This window comes from Montipora capricornis, chromosome 1 (assembly GCF_036669925.1).
Source record: "Montipora capricornis isolate CH-2021 chromosome 1, ASM3666992v2, whole genome shotgun sequence".
NCBI lineage: Eukaryota > Metazoa > Cnidaria > Anthozoa > Scleractinia > Acroporidae > Montipora > Montipora capricornis.
In genome coordinates, this window is record NC_090883.1 from 42,622,877 (window position 1) to 42,644,402 (window position 21,526).

Consider the following 21,526-nt stretch of genomic DNA (forward strand, 5'->3'; position numbering starts at 1 on the left):
TATGGACTATAGCTTAACAAATGCCAGAAATGGAAAAAGCATGTCGAGAATATCAAAATGGCCAAATTTGAGGCCCCCATCATTAAAAGGTGAGATCTTATGACAGTCTGAAGTTTTAAAAAAATAAGAAAATTTGTATGGAAAATGTTGCTGGAGAGCAAGGCCGCAACATTTCCCATACAAAACTTCTAAATTTTCCGAAAATTCAAAGTGTCGTCTAAACTTGGTCTTTCATTCCAGGGGACTCTAACTTGACCATTTTGGAATTTTCGATGTGCTCTTTCCATTTCTGGCATTTTTTAAGTTATAGCCCATAATATAAAAATTCTCTAGGAAAAATTTGGTCACGTGACCCCAGCTGCAAAAGGCCTATTGTACACAAACCGTTTGATGGTCGCTTAAATCCGTTTGTGTTGGCCTATAGCTCCACTCACAGGTGCACTCGAATGAGCGGGTGACGCATGCATAAATGCTGATCTCGTAACCCACTCATTTTTCCTGACATTGCAACTTTACTCGTTTATATCTCTGCTTCCGGACGGTGAATTTTTTTCATTTTTTGCACGTTAGCTTAGATTAATTTAAAGCCTTTGTCTTTCAAATTTAAAGACATTCTGTAGGTGAAAAAAGAAATTAGAGACATTTCAAAAAAACTGATTTTTCTGAAAAACTGACTTACAGATTTTGTAGTATCTAATAATGCTGAAAGGGAAGATTTTTCAAAAGTTTTAAGGCTCAATAAAAAAAACTTATATCGTTGCCATAGTAACGTCATTTTGGAGGAAAATGTGATGTGAGAAACCTGGCTAAATCTCGTTTTGATATGATTACCCTAACTGTACTAGCATCTAAAAACAGAAGATGTTTATTCGTTTCAAAAAAGGAGAAACGATTTCGAGCCTCTTTAATAGAGTTGAGTAGACTGCACAGATAAAAACATGGCATGCTCAAGCAACAGTAATAATTAAGTTTTCTTCCTAGCCTTTGAATAAGATTAGAGATCTTGAATCCAAAGGTAATATTCTTTTTAATACAAAAAGCGATTCACAAGGAGAAAACTACGATTTCTTCAAGACTTCAGAACTCACAACAATTATTATTGCAACAGGAAGTACATTGATTACTTTTATTAAAAATTAATAACAGAAGTCTTTACAACAATAATGCAACAGTTACTAGACAGAGTTGGAGTTAAGTTAATGACAGCATCCTTAACCAGTCAAAAACTATGTTCCCTCCATTAATAATATTATTGTTCAAGTCGCCCTAGGTCACTACTCTCTTGTGGGTACTACACCCTTTCATTACTGAAAGATTAACAACTACCGTAAAAGTCCATCTATAAGCCGCACCTTTTTTTCTCAAAGTTCAAATCAAAAATAGGGGGTGTGGCTTATCAAAGGAAACAGCTGGGGTTGGACTTATCTAAGGCCTAATTAATATTCATAAAAATTTCTCAAGATGTCATGAGTGGTGGCTGCTTAAATCTCAATTCCTCCACAAAGCTGTTTGCTATGACCCCTGCGGCCAATCACCGAGACGCATATCTTTCAGCCAAGTGCGAGAAAATACCAAGATATCCGCGAGCACTCGCTTAAATGGCAGACAGTTTCAATGCCCAGACTCTTCTCCACATTTCAAAGCTTGGCTACAAAGCCCTTATGCAGATCGTTTTAATTGCCTTCGAATTTCAGCTTAATTAATGGAGCGGTTCGAAGTAATAATCTTAAAAAAAATTTGCAACAAAATAGCAAGTTTTTTTTTTTCAGTAACCTCACACGATAAAGGGAACTTTCCCTATCGTAAGACTTAATTGTTATTAAAGCTCGTAACATCTACTGTGTACATATTGGTGTTTTGAGACTGTACTCGTTTGTTCTTATTTGATTACTAAGAGAACTTCATTGGAACTTCATCTCTTTTTTTTTTCCAAAATTGGAGCCCCCAAATTGGGGGTGCAGCTTGTACATCGACTTTTACGGTACTTAACCAACTACACCATTTCGATGTCATAAGCACCCTCAACCACTTCCCTTCCCTATCAAGACTGCACAGGATTTAATTATATTAAAACACGCACTTAGCAGCAGCAATTTTAGATGTGATGCAAACAAGAATTGGGAAGCACTTCTGAAGCAACCACATGGGTCAGGATTTAACTTATAAAACGACTCTCGTGATTGCTTCAAAAAAAGGCACAAAACTATACAAGAGAAGTAATGCCTGGAGCCTAACCCTTAACACAAACTAGGGCTGCAGTCAACATGGCCCCACTGAAATCAAAGTTTGTAACGCCTTTTTCAAGGTCTATAAACATCCAGTACTATCATTGGACTATGCATGCCAAGGAAGCAGTCTTGTTTGCTCAGAAAGGCAGGTCTTACTTCTTGATTTGTCGGGCTGGGTGTTCAGCTTTGATGGTTTCTTTACGTGATCTAACCTAAGAGTTCAAAGCACTAGGGAGTATTGTCAACTTGCAAAATGCCAGGCTGGGCTTGTTGCCTGTTTTTGACTTTAAATGGAGCAAAAGGGAAATTTGAAGAACTTTACCTGTTTAATTCTTACCGTATCTTATCATTCTGATGTATTATTTTGCAACAAAAAAGAAAAAAAGCACAGAGCACACTAGCTTCTCAGTTCCAACAAAGCAGTAACAACTCTTATTACAAATTTTATTGTTTTCCTTTTTTTACTGTTTTTGTAGTTAAAAAATCTGCAAGCATTCTTCTGAGTTGGCAAAATGAATGCCCCACAAAATGGTATTGTCATTATTCCTCAGTTTTGTCACATCAAATTAAGACATTGACCTTTTTTATACTCAAGACACATAATTCGTCTCAGATGAACTTGGGCAAACTTTTTTTCTGCGTTTGTTAAATTCATCTAGAGTATAAAGACGGGCACAAGATGCATAATGCATCTGAATAAACTATCACTCTAGTACATCTTCGAAGCTGCACTAAACTGGATAGTTCATCCAGGCACATAATGCATCTTGAGCCTATCTCTAAACTGGACGAATTTAACATAGACAGAAAAAATGTTTGCCTAAGTTCGTCCCAGACGGATTACGCATCTTACATAGTTCGTCAAGGCTTTACACTAGATGGATAACATGAGAGACGCATAATTCATATGGACGGATTATGCGTCTTTTGTACAAAAATGGCCACTATCCTGGCAAAATTGCGTAATTATTTTCAATGATAGGTTTTAGTATTTCAATGCTCACAGGCGTTTATTAGAATCTTGCATCAAACAACTGGCAAAATAACCCATGCGTGTTGTGTGTCAAGCTATCTTGTACAATGTACATGATACAGAGTATGTAAAACAGGATGCCACATATGTCAGGTTTAGGATATCGTAAGGTCAAAACATTAAGGCTTAAGAAACAAGGAATCATCAACCAATGCAACCCTATGGTCACAACTTAAACAATAACAATGTATCAAACCAGTTTGGACAGAAAGCAGGGCTGAGATCAAAATTATCAGCTGAAATTGCACAACAGCCTGCAGGTTCTGCTCTTACATCCTCAGTGGGGTAAGTGCAAAAGCAAGACATTTCAGTTTCAAGTTTGCTCAGTGTGTTAAGGTACATATTGAAGTAACAATCCTTTCTGAGCTCAAATGGGAAAAATGAAATTGCTGACCATTTACAAAACATCCTTTGTGCCTAGCTTACAGATAGAGGAAATAGTTTGCTTTTATTCATGTATAACAACAATAATAATATTACTATTATTCTAATGCACAATATAGTGATCGCATCCTAAACTAGTAATATACAACAATACTGGAAAGTCATTCAAAATTTCTGCTGTCTTGTGCTACAAATTTTATGGACAAATTAATAGCACAAAACACCCACCAAAAAAAAAAACAGTCTAAGAAAATAGAGCAGGGACACAATTTACTATGAAAGATCCAATGGGGTACTTCTAGAAACATTGTAAGAGTTCTTACTTTCCCTGTATTATGGTATCATGCTTGTCTGTTTGTCATCATTACTTCTGATTCTTTAATGAAGTTGAAAGCCAGTCAAGTCCTTCATATAACCCATCACCACTTGTTGCACAAGTGGCTTGTATGTACCATTGTCGATTTCTCAAGCTGTGCAACCCTAGCTTATCCGTAATTTCTGCAGCATTCATTGCATTCGGTAAATCCTGCAAAGTAACAAACAGTGTTAAAAAAATTTTAAGCACGAGGAAATGCTAGCTCACTAGTTGTTACTGGCTCCACATGTTTCCCTTTTCCTGCCCAATGAGAACTGGTACAAAGCATAGCTTTAGCATAAATCATGTCAGTGGCCATGGCCACCACCATTATTATTATTATTATTATTATTATTACTATTATTATTACTATTACTATTACTATTATTATTATTATTATTATTATTATTATTATTATTATTATTATTGCATGTTGCCCAAGCAACAGAATATACTGACAAATCAAAGCAACTTATGTAAGCAATTTAAGTCAGTGCCTTCCATCCTAGGACACAATAAAATTTTGATGATGCACTTTATGATTATATTTGCATAAAAATGCACTATTTTTGCGTTAATGCTATCCCTGTTTAAAATAGACCTTTTCACGCTTTCTGATGCCATCTTGGTTGGGGGGCAAATGTGGCTTAAATTACAGTGAATGTATGAGATTTTGGCCCAATTCAAACCTTTATAACTCTGCTGCAAAAAGGCAGATTTCAAATATTTTAAAATAGTTTTAGTTGTTGTATTAATATCATTCACTCAACAGAAATTTAGGTCATTGCACAAGGTACAACATCTGAAAATTGGATATTAGAAATCGCCTCATGTCACTTCAAATTTCGCGGGAATTTGCATAATTTTGCCTACAAGGGTTTATATGATATTTACAAATTTTGTTTACAGTCGTTATACAGTACCGCCTGGAAGTATTGACCCCTAGGGACAAGGCAATACCTCGTCTTTGCCGCAGGTAGTGGACGCACGGCACCGAGGTATGCAAATTTTTTTCCCTCGGTAAAACCGAGGTGCACTTTGCCGTGGGAAATTTGCTGCGGGAGAAAAGACAAGGCTTGCCGCGGGAAAGAACAATGATCTATTGCTCTTGTAAAGTAAGCGGAAGACTGTCAAATTTTATATCTCATGGTGTGAAGAATCGATTCGTAATGCAAGAAATTGTAATCAAAATGAGAAAGTGTGCCATTTACGTAAGGACTCAAATTTTATAATCTTTACATAATGTAAAACTGAAGACTTCTTTAAAGATACAGTGTAAGCGAAAGCTTGATTATCCAGCCAACGCAACACTCGTTGTTCTCCAGGTTATAATACTGTATGTGTGCGTGAGAAATTATTTGTTTGGTTTTGAAAAAGGTTCAATTGTATCTCTTTTCGTCTAAGCCTGACTTTATTTTATTTGGAGACCTGAAATTCAAACTTGTGCGATTGTCTTCGTTTTATCATCGCCATTTTGGTTAAAAGCAGGTATTCCTTCCACATACATTGTATTATTGTTAAACTTGTCAAATTTCAATTTTAATCGCAACATTCTTCTGAGGCATCGGAGTCTTTGTCGGTACTATTTAGAGACCAAACGTACCGATGAATAATTTAAGAATGGTTTCTTTTTTCATTGCTTTTCATCAGCAATAAATTGTTATATCATAGCAATTGCAGCAAAATACATTTTCACGTTGTTTTATCAGTCGTGCAATAGTCTAATTGAATTCCATAAATATTTTTTAATTGCAGCATGTTGATTACGTATGGAAAACAAAGTTAAGAATAGACTGTAGTTAGTGGAGAAAAGAAGTCTCTTACTTATCTGAACGCTCATCGTTTGCATACGAATTTTAACAAATGCAAAACCAGCAAGCGAAACAAACTTTAGAATGTTCGGACCATCTTTGCTCCAGTGCTCACGTTGCACTTTCACATGCAACTCTTTTCGCAGCGGGCGTCCACTCGTGATAAATTTGCATAACCACGCCGATATGCACCAATGATTACCCAGAGCACGAAAACAATCTTTTCAGTTTAGATCAAATAATTTTCGACTATTTCAGGGGTTTGATATCCTGGGTTCTTTCCTTGGAGTGTTTTTCTTTTTTGTGATTTGTTACACTAAACAACCTTAGAAAGTAATACTGCAGTAGGAAACCACAAGAAGTCGTAACTTGGTCACGCAAGGTTTTCGAGCCGTTCACCCTGAACATGTAAGCTTTCAGTTTGTAAATATTGTCAAAACCCTCTCCTGTTTGCAGGATATCGAAATAATAAATGAATAAATGTATGTTCAGTGCGCTGAGCTGCAAAAAACAAGCGGACATATTCTCCCATAAACTTAAATGTATAAAATGACGGCGAAGTCCACCCAAGTGGGACAAGCGTCGAACCTTCGAATGAATAGTCCACCATAAGTCTTCAAAATAATCACTGCAATCAAAATACAAATGCATGTCGCAAAGAAGGTTTCAATGTGGTTGGAATCTAGCTACAGTACGGATATTCTTTTCGCATGTAAAAGGAAAAGGAAACCAAGGTGCATGATTAGCGGCTCTAACCCTCTTTGCTGTTCGCAATTTTCAGCCGAAACTTGGTCAGTTTCTGTTGTTCGGTGGGATTTCAACATTACAATCTACAATAGCTAACCGAAACACAAAGTTAACGGAAACCCAACTCTACCGCGGAATTTTAATTACCGAGGGTTTACCTCAGTTGACTTTCCCGCGGCAACTTTGGAGCCTAGCCGTAAATTTCCCTCGGCAGAAAAGCGGCCTACCGCGGGAATACCGAGGGAAAGTCGCGACAGGGTGACGCGGCAATGACGCGGTAAAGGGGTCAATACTTCCAGGCGGTACTGAAGCTTGATTCTGATCGTCATACTTCACGAAAATAATCTCAATAGAAGTGCTTTGGGAGGTATTCTCGCTATCCACAATTGTCAGAGCTTCAAGGATTTATAATGATTCAAAATCGGCAAAATTCCCATACATTCAAGAATGAAGTTAAGACTGCTCTCCCTGTCTACAAAGCACTAAATGGTATGTCTCCCAGCTACATAAAAGAACTTATTGTCCCATATACTCCGGTACGTAGACTGAGATCATGCCATAAAGGCTTTCTTAAGATCCCAAAATCATGAACATACAGTTTTGGTGATCGAATGTTCAGTGTTGCAGCCCCAGATTATGGAACAGTCTTCCTTAACAACAGTTCCATTGATGACTTGTCTTCCTTAACAAAACTTCCATTGATGACTTTAAAAGAAGTTTAAAACATTATCTTTTAAAATTAGCTTTTTGATTTCCATATTCGTAAATTTTTAGATTTTATAAAATTAATGTTTAATTTTTTATCTTTTTGTTTTAACCTGAGTTTGTAAAAAGCATTGAGACTTGCATGACATGCATTTTTAAGAAATAAAGTATTATTAATAAAGTATTATTACATTAACTGTAATTTAAGCCGTGTTTGCCCCCAACCAATATGGCATCAGAAACCATGAAAAGGTCTTTTTGCCACAATTTTTACCCATCTATGGCTGTCAAGGCCGCTTTTTGACCTCTGTTTTTTGGCTTGGTCTCGCTTTCATTACACTAAGTTTTTTCTTGAAGTCGAGTACTGCCTCCAATCGAATCTGAGGATTTCTTTCAATCATGCTTCAAAAACATCAGTCAAACAGTGCTGAGCATCAGTTTTGCTTTCTATAGCCAAATTCAATTTGGACCTGACAAATGACATGAAATCAGTCCATTTCCTAGCTGCTTCAATAGTATGTGTGAACCGGTGGCACCTATGTGGCTGTGAAAAATGCCGTACATACATACATGCACTTTTGCAAGCATGGCTATGATATTGAATGGTCTAGTCCTACAAACCACTCATGGAAGTACAAGCAGGATCAAGGCCACAAGGTATACTGTTGGTACACCTTACTTGCTTGTTCGCAAAACCTAGAAGGATAGCATCTCTGAGTTCATCATTCGCTTCACCAATTTGTTCTCTATCATTACCATCCACAACTAAGATTATCCCTGAAATTTGAATCACACAAAGATTCCATGCTGTATTTATCACTAAGGAAAGGAACTTTCACGGTCTGCTTTGCCTTTGTCTCAGTTTGCTCTTATCACTTGGCCCCAGTTGTTCAAAGGATGGATAGCGCTATCTACCGGATAAATCACTATCCAGCGGATGAACTCCAGCAAAACCAATTGAGTTATTCACTCGATAGTGATTTATCTGGTGGATTGCGCTATCCATCGTTTGAACAACTGGGGCCTGTACTTTATGTCGGTTTGATTTAATTTTCTAAGCCAGCCACCATGCTGCGTTTGATAACTCTTGTAGAAGAGAAATCGATGGGCTGATTTGCAATTATTCGTACCTGCTTATTGGCAAAAACGAGGAGGATGGCCTCCCTAAGTTCGTCCTCGTTCAACATTCGGTTAAGTTCATCCCTTGCCTCGGCAACTCGTTCCCGATCATTGCTATCCACGACGAAGATTAGACCTGCAAAACACAGACAGCAAAATGCAACTGATGAAAACGACCTGCAACAAGCTAAATTTTTCGAAACAAAAAGCGGAAAGATCTTTTAATCAATATTCGATATAGGCAACAGTAAAATGTCACGAATTCACAAATGACAATGAAGCTGACCTTGAGTGTTTTGGAAATAGTGCCTCCAAAGTGGTCTGATTTTATCCTGACCTCCGACATCCCAGACAGTAAAACTGATGTTCTTATACTCCACTGTTTCTACGTTAAACCCTGTAAAAAAAATCGTTATTCCCATTTTCAGTGACCGGAAAAGGCGAAGGTGAAATGGAATCTAACTGGCGAACTAATCCAAACCAAATTAAAATGGCGGCGATGTATTGAACTTACCAATTGTTGGAATAGTTGTTACGATTTCTCCGAGTTTTAGTTTATACAGAATAGTGGTTTTTCCAGCGGCATCGAGTCCTACCATGAGTATTCTCATCTCCTTCTTTCCGAAGAGGCCGGAAAACAGTTTGGCAAAGGCACTTCCCATGTTCCAAATTCACTAGATAGGGAAGCTAAAAAAACACTCAATTCTTAGCGATAAGAACCATTAACAACGGACAATATGGCTAGAGAACAACATTGAATAACGACAGTATTCACCCTAAAATAGATACGCGTTGAAACGAGTTTCAGTAAGGTTTCTTGACAGCAAGGAAATTCACCGGGAAGAAGGTGCTCGTTTCTATTGGGCGCGTCACATGTGCCACGTCAATTTCTAAGACGGGGGTATCAATTCATTGCTCTCTTTGTACCAGGCCCTTACAATATAGACAACCACAGGGTCCCCAAGGCTCTACACATCACAGGTACGGCAATGGAAGGAAAGCCAACAAGAAAAAATGATTTGTGTGGGAACCCCGATAAAAAACTTGAGAAGACAATTTTACGAACAAATTCTCAATTAAAAAGCCTAACCTTATTGCCACTGTGGGTCGCTTCCTCCCTGTATGGTTTTATTTTCCAGATTCGACGCGAATTAAGCCATTATCAGTTCCTCGGTTGTCAACGGTTATAGTAAAATACCAAGGCTGGATACTCAATTCTCAGGAGCCCACCAAATGGAGTCAAATATTCCTGGTTAAAATGTTCCCACGGTTAAAATTCCACCCTAGAATTCAAGGGCAAAGGTTTTTCTTTCATTTTGATCCGCTTGCCGCGCAATCGAAGCCCTGCCCTGCCAGTAATGTCAGGCGGCTGTTAGTGTCCCAAACGAATCGATAAAACGATGAAAAAGAGCCTCTTTTACAGTGAATACCACACGGTGACCGTTAAGTCTCCTCGGAAACACATTTCCAGGAGGCCATCTCAAATTTTAAAACGCGACTCGAAGCCCGCGGCTGGCACATTGTCCGAAGTAAAATTTACCGGAGGGCAATCGGCATCTGTCACAACATATCATCCAGCAGACAAAAACCTTCAACAACTCTTGATGCAAAAATGGATTTTAATACACAATCAGCCAATTCTGAAAAGCATTTACAAAACGCCTCCTATCATATCATACAGAAGAGAAAAATCACTTAAAGGCATACTCTTTGGAGCAAAACTTTGAAGGAGCATATTACAGCGTCGCAACCACAAAGACATGTAGGGAAGTCAGAGCAGGTCTGTCATGATCTTTTCTCTAAAAACCATATGTACAATTAGAAATTATAAACCAAGTATATATTTAAGTGATTTCTGCTTGCAGACGACGCTGCTTCAGACAAGCTGTCCCACGCCTGCAAGGAGTTTGGGCTGACGATCACGAGCCTCAGGAAGACCAACATCCTGGCGCAAGGTGCTGAGTCCCTCCCCAAGTCATCACCATCGACAACACGGAGCTGGAGGTTGTGGACACCTTCACCTACTTGGGCTCCACCGTGTCAAGCTCGACTTCGCTCGATGCTGAGATCAGCTACAGGATCGCCAAAGCAGCTGCTGTTATGGCCAAACTCAACAAGCGAGTGTGGGGCAATGACCTGTTGAGAGAAAGGACCAAGATGTGCGTCTAACAAGCTTGTGTCCTGTCGACTCTCCTTTATGGCAGCGAGTCGTGGACGATCTATGCCAGACAAGAGCGGCGACTCAACGGATTCCACCTCCGCTGCCTTCGGCGCCTTCTGCACTTCAGGTGGCAAGACAGAGCTACCAACACAGAGGGCCTGGAGCGCGCTGGCTCACTGAGCATGCCATCACTGCTCATTCAGCGATCCTTCGACGGCTCGGCCATGCACATCTCATGGAGCCTGACCGCCTGCCAAGAGAAATCCTTTATGGAGAACTGTGGGAGGGCGTCCGTCACGTGGGTCGACCGCTGCTGCGCTACAAGGACAAACGAGACTTGCGATCTGCACTTATCGACACCAGTGCATGGGAGGACATCGCCAAACACCGAGATACATGGTGGCAAAGTGTCAAAGCGGGGGTTTCAAAGGCGGAAGCGAACGCTAGAGTCCAGGTTACATGCAAGAGAGCGGCGACCGGTGAAGAACGCGCAGCCTCTGCGCGCGCGTTTCCACAAGGCACGTCTGCGCCACCTGCAACAGAGACTGCCACTCCAGGATCGGGCTACACAGTCATACAAGATCCTGACCAAATCCCCAGCGCTAACCATCGCCCCTTCGAGACGAGAATGCCACTACTAGATAAAACTGCGTAAACTACTTTAACTATCCTACACAATATCATAAAATATAAGCTGCTTTCCATGAATGCCGTGTTTAAAATAATGGATTAGATAGCCTCTTTAATCAGTCGTTTGAATTGATTGAGGGACTCTGCTTTCCTTAGTTTTGAAGGCAAACTGTTCCACTAAACGGAGCCCCTATAGCTAAAGCTGTTTTTGAAGTAGTTTGTGCGCGGCTGCGGAACATTTACCTTATTCACAAGGCTATTTACTTTACCTTATTCACAGGGTCTCTCAAACAATAACCAGAATTTCAATGGTGCTAGTCCCTGCAGGGACCATTGTTGCTCTTTCAATGCGGGGGTAGGGTACGGCTACATGAAGGCTAGAGTTTCTCGACTAGTTTTGAAGTTTTTACCAAAGAAAACTTGAAGATTTCGATGAGCATCGCGGCTCTATGGATTACTTGAATTTTGAAGGCATAGTGCGGTAAACAGCCGTCCCATCCCACGTGATTTTGGTAGGTTTTTTCCGTTAAGTTTTCGTCCCGACTAAGTGAGGTTTAATTAGTAAGTTGTTTATTTACATGGCATCATTTCTTTGAGCGATCGAAAACTTCTCCGCTTTTTGAATGTTCGTAATCTTCGTTTTCCATCAGTGAACTTGGAACGGTAACCTTTTACATGTCAAATTAATTCCTCTTTTTTAAAGCTTTTGTTGTTTCGCTCAACTTGAATTTCCCGGGAGAGACAAATTACGGAAACGGACCGTTTCCATGGTAATGGTCCGTATTGTAAAACCCCGCCTGATACCAGCTGATCACAGTGAGAATTTCTTGCCATGTAATAATTAGGGATATTATTTGCCCAAGGTGGGTGCATCTTATCTGATTTGACCCATTTCTCAGGCCCTAGGATTGGTATTTTGACCAAAAATTGTGATATTGAAGAGTAAAATGACCCACCCAACCCTGCCCCCCCCCCCTCCCTTACCAGGCCTAACATTGATACATGTAAGTGCATAACTGGCACCACAAGCTTGCAAGCTTTTCATGGTTTTTCTGTGAAACAAGTTCAGTTAAACAACAAAATTCAATTTTTTATTTTATTTAATGTCATGTCTCCGTTTTGGTTTATCATCGCTTTTGCTTCTCCATTTATCGCTTGATGACATAAGACTATCTTCATCAGATGAATTGTGTGTAGCTATCTGATTTAGAGTCACGTTCTTCTCTGTTTATGTCCTGTTTGTGGCTACTACGATCATTTTCATTGTCCCTTTGACACTTTCACCGTAACGTCTCTTTCTCCTTTGTTTGTCTCCAGATGTGTCCCTCATCAACGTGTTTTCTCTTATCCTTCTTTTCTTTTTTGCCCTTTTTTATCTTTGCCTTCTTGCTGTAGGAATCTCTGGCCGATTGTGCCTGAACTTGGGAAACGCTGATTTCAGTTTTTTCCACTGCTTCTGCTGCAACCATCTGGAGCTTGACCAACCTATTGATAAAAAAACAAAATAAAAGAAGATGTACGCTGTAAACGGCCGCCACGTTGGGTGTTTTGATGATGATGATGATGATGATGATGATTATTATTAGTTGGGGTAGGCACGATTTCATTGAGAAAAGCAAACTCATGGGTTTCTATGAGTATAGTGCTCCCAAGAGCTCCACTATGATACAGGGTACAAAAAACAAGATGCAAGTTCTGTAAGATTTAGGATCTCGTAAGATCAAAAAATTAAGTCACATCGTTTTGAGAGCAATTTGGCATAAATAAGAACAAGTTCATTTTATTCAAACTAACGAAATTGCAAGTTAAATTTTCAGTATGAAAAATTTACAAGTACATGCACAGGTAACCCAGGCTCACTGTGTGCGTCACGTAGGTATTAAAATATAGAGAACATATGAGGCGAAGTTTAGGTCTGAAAATTTGCTAGAAAATGGTAATAAAAATCGATAAAACTTATCATGTGGTGAACTGTTGTTGTCTTTAATACGTACACGAAGTTTCGGGGAAAATGGTGCCCGTTCACCTTCCTTCATAATATAGTGACAAGGTAGGAGACGGAAGCCAGCTTATGGACTCCGATCGACCCAAAACAAGCACGATTTTTTTCGCGAAAATCGAATCCAGTCGCTAAATAAACACGCCAGGCTCGTGGAACATGAATTTTTCTAAACCATGAATCCACTGAAGCATCTCCAGGTAGCAACGCGGAGCCACCAGACTCCGTAAAACTTGTAAGTTAACCTGCTAAAATGGCGGCCAGAAAGCGTAGTACTCACGAAGTGCCCAATTCAAAATGGCACTGAACTCTGGACGCCTGGAGACGAGTATAATAAGTCTCCCTCGAGGGAGGGGAGTCCCAAATTGCTCAGTGAGTTTTGTTTTTAGCAATTTGGGACTCCCCTCCCTCCAGAACTTATTATACTCGTCACCAGGCGTCCAGAGTTCAGTGCCATTTTGAATTGGGCACTTCGTGAGTACTACGCTTTCTGGCCGCCATTTTAGCAGGTTAACTTACAAGTTTTACGGAGTCTGGTGGCTCCGCGTTGCTACCTGGAGATGCTTCAGTGGATTCATGGTTTAGAGAATTTCCTATTCCACGAACCTGGCGTGTTTATTTAGCGACTGGATTTGATTTTCGCGGAAAAAATCGTGCTTGTTTTGGGTCGATCGGAGTCCCGACGCTGGCTTCCGTCTCCTACCTTGTCACTATATTATGAAGGAAGGTGAACGGGCACCATTTTCCCCGAAACTTCGTGTACGTATTAAAGACAACAACAGTTCACCACATGATAAGTTTTATCGATTTTTATTACCATTTTCTAGCAAATTTTCAGACCTAAACTTCGCCTCATATGTTCTCTATATTTTAATACCTACGTGACGCACACAGTGAGCCTGGGTTACCTGTGGTACATGTACATGTTCTTATTAAGATTTCTAACTTTTCCTGTATGATGGTGTCTTGTGTGTCTTTGTTTGTCATCACTGCTTCTGATTCTTTAATTCATTTGACAGCCAGTCAAGTCCTTCATATAAGCCATCACCACTTGTTGCACAAGTGGCTTGTATGTACCATTGTCGATTTCTCAGGTTGTGCAACCCTAGCTTATCCGTAATTTCGGCAGCATTCATCGCATTTGGTAAATCCTGAAAGGTAACAAATAGTGTTGTTAAAATTCTAAGCACAAGGAAATGGTAACTCATTTAGTTGTGACTGGGTCCACATGCTTACTTTTTCTCCCATTCAATGGTAACTGCTATAAAGCTTTAACCCATTCACATCTCCACGCTCTAGGACGCCCCCCCATTGACGAGTAAAATCATCCGGCGTTAGATTAAGGGCCTGTTCACATGAGGTGGGGGACCCCAGGTAGGTGAGGTAGCCTGCCTACCCATAGTAAAAGAAGTGAGCCTTCGCATGCAATATTTATAGCCCCAGTGTGAGGTTTCCTACGGTGGCCCACATTAGGCTCGATTACCAGCCGCTGTTTCGGGAAATGAGCCAGCTCACTCCCGAAACCTCGGCTGGACGCGTGAGGTGAGCCATTGTTAATCTCCGCCAATCAGAAACTCGCCTGCACAAATCCGTCAGGCATAAATTATATGTTTTGGCTGCGAAGGTATTCTATTACCCGGCCTGTTCGAGGTTTACAGTGCTTTAAGGTAGGAAACATCCAAGATTGCGACAACGAAAAGTGTTCGAGAAGCTGGAGAATGGGAATTGTGTCGTTTTCTACCGCCTGAGTTCGCAAACTTCACTGATTTTCCAGTTGGCGCCAAGGTCAAAATACGGCTTTCAAATCCATTGCTATTGCAATTTTCTCCTCATACTTCGCTAATGTAAGAGCAAGTAAAATTCCTCAAGATCAATTGAAAGTACTGTTGCGTTTATTGCTGGCAAAACGAGGGGGCCGATGAAGGCGACTGAGAGCTAAAGCAGCCGAAGATTTCGTTGATGATTCGCCGGTTGAATTCAAACTGACAGCGATCATTCAACCACAAACTCAAGCTCGTATCATCTGGAAACTTTGCACAGACGTTTTAAGCATTATTATGTAATTTCTGTTTTCTTAAAATCAGTGTTTTGGGGATGTCTAATGCTATTTCCCCGCAACTATTAACTTCGCATAAATTATATTTTTAATTTACGTCACAGACACAATCTATCGGTCACGCGTCCAGCCGTCTCTTCTCGGGGAGGATACCCGAACTCGAGTGAGCGGCGGTAATCGAGCCTAGGCCCACATCTGCCACGGCAAAACTTACTTTCTCACGGCAAAACTTACTTTTCCACGGCGAAACTTTCTTTCTCACGGCAAAACTTACTTTTCCACGGCAAAACTTACTTTCTCACGGCAAAACTTACTTTTCTACGGCAAAACTTTCTTTTACACGGCAAAACTTACTTTTCTACGGTTCCGGAATCCGGAATGGGGAATCTGGAATAAGAACTTGAACCAAAGTCACTTAAAATGATCCTGCGTTGTACAAATGTTTACTTTCATCTCGTTGAGTAATTTGTCACATGCTCACTAATTTTGGGAGGGGATTCATGTCGTAACATCGGAAGAGAATCCAACTGTCTGGGCTTTTCCTTTTCTTGATGGTGGGGTGATAATGTTTTGACATCAAATATTACAGCAATTGTCTTCGGGCGCTCGATTTTCTTGATTACACTCGTTTGTTGATCTCTTAAGAGTTCGTTCGATTGACCCTATTACGGAATAAAAATAGGTGCAGCGATGATTTGAAATAGTATGTTTGGTGTAGTTTTTAAGCAACTAGGATATTGAAGATATGTTTAAAATTTCATTTCAGTAGGTTTTTGACAATTTCCATGTAAATCTCTGTAAAAGCGAAGGATTTCTTACTTCAAATCTATGTATTCCTATACCGGAATAAGGCCGATCGAACGCATCCTTTCATACGTACAATACTTATGGAAAAGCATTTTACCACACGGAAATGAAAAATTTTCGTCTCAGATTCCTCTTTCTAAAAACATACAGGAAAATAGATAACATCTAAAATAATTTTTAGCTTATTTCAAATCAAAACAGTTGCTTCCCAAGTACTTATAGTGGTTACCATTCACACGTGCCCCTCAACGACTTTTTGGTTCATTTTTCGAAAATGAATTTGGGTGGACGTCAATCAATCAATTTAGTTTCGAAAAATGAAAACAAAATCGTTGAGGGCGTGTGACTGATAACCGCTGTAAGCTCAGATAACGCTTGGGAGATTCAGCCTGAAGAAACTCATTTTTCCCTGTTGTAAAGTGTGACTATTCCACCTAAAAATATGACGAATCATACGCATATACGAGTGCAGCCAGAGAGAGTCTAGTTGAACTCACGGTCAACACATCGGAATGGAAAATGATCTCAGTCTCTTAACACAAATATACTGGGTCTGTTATCGATCTTCCAGGCGCTTCACTCTATACTGGGTGCAATAAGTGTCACAACTTTCTTGATAAAAAAAAAAAAAAAGAAATGCATTCGATCAATTTCTAAAGAGAAAATGCTGTGAAAAGTGCTGTTGGATTGCGACTTCGTTCACAGTACATATATCACGGCCTCCTTCTGCCTTGCAGGCAGTGGATCATTGGTATATTCATCTAGGCTCGTGACTGCGAAGACCGATTCTAGAGATGCAAGGCCTGTGGCAGTGTGAACACTGCGTAAATTATCGCGTTCGACGCGTGGAAGTCTTCTTCCTCTGTCTCTTCTCCGCCCAGGTCCTCATCCTCTCTACCTCTGCCCGTTTGCAGCCAGTCTTTACAGCTACCCTCCACTTAACACGGTCGTCAGCCAGCCATTCCGAGTTGCCGACACTGATTCAACGTGGCTGCCTTCATGTCTCGTTTGCAGACGTCTTTGTAGCGAAGAAGAGGCCGTCCTGTTGATCGTTTTCCTTGAGACAGCTGTCCATAGAGTAGGTCTTTTGGAAGGCGCTCGGGGCCAATGGCCTAGCCAACGGCGTAGTCTACGCTCTGAGACGAGGTACTGGATAGTTGGCAGTTCTGCAGTTTCAAGTACTTCCTGGTTGGTGATTTTATCCTTCCAGGTGATCTCAAGAATTTTGCGGAGGAATCTGAAGTGGAGTGCGTCTAGCTTCTTGTCTCGTGTATGTAGACCGCGTCTCTCTCCAATACAACAGGGTGCTGAGGACGCAAACAGAGCATTGAAGTCACTATTCAGGGAGAGATTGGAGGTGATTGCTGAGCCAAGGTACTTGAAGGCGTCCACAGAGTTGAGTGCTTGGCTGCTGATCAGGATGGTCGGCTCAGCATCGGTCCCCGGCATTGGCAGTACCTCAGTCTTTTTGATGATGGTAAAGCCAAAGTCCTGGCAGGCAGTCGCGAAGCGGTCTATGATCGCTTGTTGTCCTCTCTCTGCGTGACTGACAAAGGCAGCGTCGTCGGCAAAGGTCATCTCTCTTAACAGCACTGTCTTCGTCGCGGAGACGAGTCAAGTTCAGAAGCTTTCCGTCGTGGCGTGTACGGTGGAGGAGGCCGCCCTCACTGCAGAACTGAAAGACATGTTGGATGATGAAAGAAAAGAAAATACCAAACAGGGTGGGTGCGCACACGCAGCCTTGCTTCTCTCCACTGAGAACTTTGAACGGTCGAAATCAAGAGTCCTGTTGGTGAAATATTATGACTAAAAACATACATACACACAAACGAGATGCTTTATCAACTTTATTTATCGTCGAATTTAGGAGTACCTTACTAAGTGAATATCTCCATCGTTGAGTTTATTGCTTTCCGTGGTAATTTTAGCCTCTCTACTACTTTCACTGTATTCCGGTTTCCGAATTCCGTTTCCGGATTCCCAATTTTAGGCAAACCCTCAGAAAAGAAAGTTTGCCGTGGAAAAGTAAGTTTTACCGTGAGAAAGTAAGTTTTGCCGTGAGAAAGTAAGTTTTGCCGTGGAAAAGTAAGTTTTGCCGTCAGAAAGTAAGTTTTGCCGTGGAAAAGTAAGTTTTGCGGTGAGAAAGTAAGTTTTGCCGTGGAAAAGTAAGTTTTGCCGTGGAAAAGTAAGTTTTGCCCTGAAAAAGTAAGTTTTGCCGTGGCAGATGTGGGCCACCGTAGTTTCCAAATGCTTTCGTGGAATGTTCAAACTAAAGATAAATCACCCCAGTCAGGTGGGGCACCCCACCTTCAACATTCACATGGAGAAAATTCACCCCACCTCTCATGTGAACACAATCAAGAGAAAAAGAGAAATTGTAAGGAGAGATTGGTTACCCCACCGGGAGAGGGTACCTCACCTACCTGGGGTCCCCCACATCCATATGAAACAGTCCCTAAGTAAGATTTATTAAGGGCGCGTTCGATTGACCCTATTCCGGAATAAGAATACGTGAAGTGATAATGGAAACGGTATGTTTGGCGTGTTTCGAAGCAGCAAGGATAATAAAAATATGTTTAAAATAGCATTTTAGCAGATGTGTGACAACTTTAACGTGAATCTCCGTAAAAACGAAGGATTTTTAACTTATATTCCATGTATTCCTATTCCGGAATACGGTCAATCGAATGCACCCTAAGTGTCACTCTCAGGGGTCGAAGGGTTAATGGGGAAATGGGAAAAGTAGCTTTGGGATAAATATGTCACCTGAGATAGTCACCTGAGACGACTCTGAAAGTGAGAAATGTGCGATTAAAACCCATGAACATCTCGTCAGCTGTCATATATTCACGTTACTCCAGCTTGAGTCAAGTTACTCCAAGTAAAAACAAAGGGAGTGCAAATATTGCTACGGTATCACCAGGGAAATGCTACTGAAATAGTGGAGTAACTAAAACTAAAGAAACCTTAACTGTATTTTCCACTGGATAAAAAATGGCGTTATCCACCTTTTGAACAACCGAGGCCAGGGCAATGAAGTCCTGACAAGGACCAGAACAAAACTATTGAGATGGTAGTCTCAATCAACTGCAAATTCCAGAAACATTTGAGGTTGTTACATTAAGCAGCAAAAAGATCTGTTCTCAGGGGCGAGTGTTTGTACTTGTTATACAGTGTACAGTGTAGATGCGTCTCAGATAGTGCAGTAAGAGGCCTTTCTTTTGTCTGTGCATAAGACCAAGTAAAAGTACAATGTGAAATCCAGGGAGACAAACCCATCAGAATTATTGATTTACCCTTAAGACCAGACATAATGGTCAACATTGAATAAAGAAATCTTAGCAATTTGAGCAAGAAAATTGAAAGTTGGCTGTGCCCAGCATTTATCAGTAATGAAATCAAAGTGGTAGAGGCCAAACCTCCCCCTAATTAACCACCATTGCAATGTCTATGAATTTCATTTGATCTCTGTGATGCAAATTGTGTTGGGTACAAATCCTAGCATCACTTCTTAAAATAATACATTGCTGAACATTCATACAGTCTGCTATTGGAAAACACTTAAAAAGAAGACAGTTCTACAGAAAGGACTACTTGATCAAAGGATGAAATAGGGAAACCAATTTTGCTCTCCAGTGGATAGTGATTTATTTTATTTAGCATTATCCACCTTTTGAACAACTGAGGCCTGAACTTTGAACCAAACAGAGATTTGGGGCTGTTTTGATCAATGAGAAAAGGATCTTTCAGGTTCTACTAAGCCTATCTGTGAAAATTTTGTGTGTTAGCTTATAGTTGATCATGTTTGATTCAATTTTCTACTCCTTAGACAGTTTAACTCAATGGGATGATTTGCAAATTATTTGTACCTGTTTATTGGCAAAAACAAGAAGGATAGCATCTCTTAGTTCATCCTCCTGCAACATCCTCATGAGTTCCTCCTTCCCTTCGCCAACTCGTTCACGATCATTACTATCCACAACAAAGATTAGACCTGAATAGTGCACAAAACAAAGAGTGCATTGCAACTAGTGAAAAACTAACCAGAAAGAGGCTGGATTTTTCAACAAAAAAAAGGGCAACAATCTTTTAGTAAAATTCAATGCTTAATATAGGCTACTGTAAAACTGAGCCAACCACCGACTTGCTGGCTCAGTTTGTTGAGCACAGAATTAGAGTGCAGGGGAGACCCCTGAGTCTGACTCTGGCCGGACAAACACTCAGGGTCACTATTTCAAATGAGCAGGGCATAGAGTTCCCGGTGTTGTGGTCTGGCCTGAATGTATCCCCAATTAGCACCGTAAGGCAGCAGTTACAAAGTACAGGTCACAGGTCATTGTTTTACCAAGACAGAAAGTATCCTAAACATTCATTAAAACTAACCTTAGGCCTAAAAACTTTTGTTTAGGCCTAATTAGGCTACTTTCTGTGTTGGTAAAACAATGACCTGCGAACTGTGATTTGTACCTGCCACACCATAAGGCCCTACAACTTTGGTCATAAATAGTTTAACACTTCGCTAGAACAGCACATAAATCCACAAATCGCATCAAAACCATTAACAACGTACCCCTCCTCCTTCCTCCCTTCAAAGTTGCGTTTACCGGTTGGTTTTTGAACTCGAACCCATAACATTGAAGGGGTAGAGGGGGGAAATTTACGTCTGCGTTACAACATTTGTAACAGAGACTGTAGAACGCCTAGACAAACAAATAAAGATTGCGATTGACTGATTGATTCGAATTTACAAACAGCAATGAAACTTTAAGCTTACCTTGAGTGTTCTGGAAATAGTGCCGCCAAAGTGGTCTGATTTTATCCTGACCTCCGACATCCCAGACAGTAAAGCTGATGTTCTTATACTCCACTGTTTCTACGTTAAACCCTGTAAAAAAAACGTTATTCTTATTGCCACTGACCGGAAAAGGCGAAGGGGAAATACAAATCACCTGTCGAACATGTATAAGATACAAAGTGGCGGCAATGTATTATAACATACCAATTGTTGGAATAGTTGTCACGATTTCCCCGAGTTTTAGTTTATAAAGGATAGTGGTTTTTCCAGCGGCATCGAGTCCAACCATGAGTATTCTCATCTCCTTCTTGCCGAAGAGGTTTGCAAACAATTTAGCAAAAACACTTCCCATGTTCTTGTTCTCAAAAAGGGGAGAGAAGCTAAAAAAAAGCTAAATTCAGTTCGCTAGCCGTAAGATCTATATATATATATATATACCAGACAATATTTCTTGAGAAGTACATTGAATAAACACAATATATTCACCCAGAAAAAGCAGCGCGTTGTGACAAGTTTTCAAAGATAGCGCTTCGCCAAAAGGTAGCACGTCATTGTCTAAGGTGGGGGTATCAATTTATTGCTCCAACTCCCATCAATTCGTCCACCTGGGGCCCGTTCTCGAAGTCCCGATACTTTACGGGCCATTTTCGGGTGTCTCAATTCCCCCATATCTCAAGAAAGGAGAGGATTTAAGAG

General features: G+C 40.5%; 2 protein-coding genes across 2 annotated transcripts; both read right to left on the bottom strand.

Annotated features, from left to right (window-relative positions):
• Positions 1 to 1,112: 1,112 nt before the first annotated feature.
• On the bottom strand, positions 1,113 to 9,311 carry LOC138044929 (ADP-ribosylation factor 1-like). The gene is made up of 5 exons (XM_068891310.1): positions 9,158 to 9,311; positions 8,897 to 9,069; positions 8,669 to 8,779; positions 8,394 to 8,518; positions 1,113 to 4,171 (listed from the first exon to the last, which is right to left on the bottom strand). Exons 2-5 carry the CDS (start codon positions 9,042 to 9,044, stop codon positions 4,010 to 4,012), a joined length of 546 nt encoding a protein of 181 aa, XP_068747411.1. The 5' UTR covers positions 9,045 to 9,069; positions 9,158 to 9,311; the 3' UTR covers positions 1,113 to 4,009.
• A 2,944-nt stretch (positions 9,312 to 12,255) lies between these two features.
• Positions 12,256 to 21,388, bottom strand: LOC138044938 (ADP-ribosylation factor 1). The gene is made up of 6 exons (XM_068891318.1): positions 21,317 to 21,388; positions 21,035 to 21,210; positions 20,810 to 20,920; positions 19,905 to 20,029; positions 14,119 to 14,323; positions 12,256 to 12,658 (listed from the first exon to the last, which is right to left on the bottom strand). The coding sequence occupies exons 2-5, from the start codon at positions 21,180 to 21,182 to the stop codon at positions 14,159 to 14,161; spliced, it is 549 nt and encodes a 182-aa protein (XP_068747419.1). The 5' UTR covers positions 21,183 to 21,210; positions 21,317 to 21,388; the 3' UTR covers positions 12,256 to 12,658; positions 14,119 to 14,158.
• Positions 21,389 to 21,526: the final 138 nt, after the last annotated feature.

Excerpts from the sequence above, each read along its gene's own strand:
- LOC138044929 (XM_068891310.1), bottom strand. The coding sequence starts at position 9,044 with ATGGGAAGTGCCTTTGCCAAACTGTTTTCCGGCCTCTTCGGAAAGAAG. Across the intron at positions 8,519-8,668 it reads CTATTTCCAAAACACTCAAG|GTCTAATCTTCGTCGTGGAT; the intron begins GTCAGCTTCATT and ends TGTGTTTTGCAG. Across the intron at positions 4,172-8,393 it reads TCGTTTTTGCCAATAAGCAG|GATTTACCGAATGCAATGAA; the intron begins GTACGAATAATT and ends GTTACTTTGCAG.
- LOC138044938 (XM_068891318.1), bottom strand. The coding sequence starts at position 21,182 with ATGGGAAGTGTTTTTGCTAAATTGTTTGCAAACCTCTTCGGCAAGAAG. Across the intron at positions 20,921-21,034 it reads GACAACTATTCCAACAATTG|GGTTTAACGTAGAAACAGTG; the intron begins GTATGTTATAAT and ends TTTTTTTTACAG. Across the intron at positions 14,324-19,904 it reads TTGTTTTTGCCAATAAACAG|GATTTACCAAATGCGATGAA; the intron begins GTACAAATAATT and ends GTTACCTTTCAG.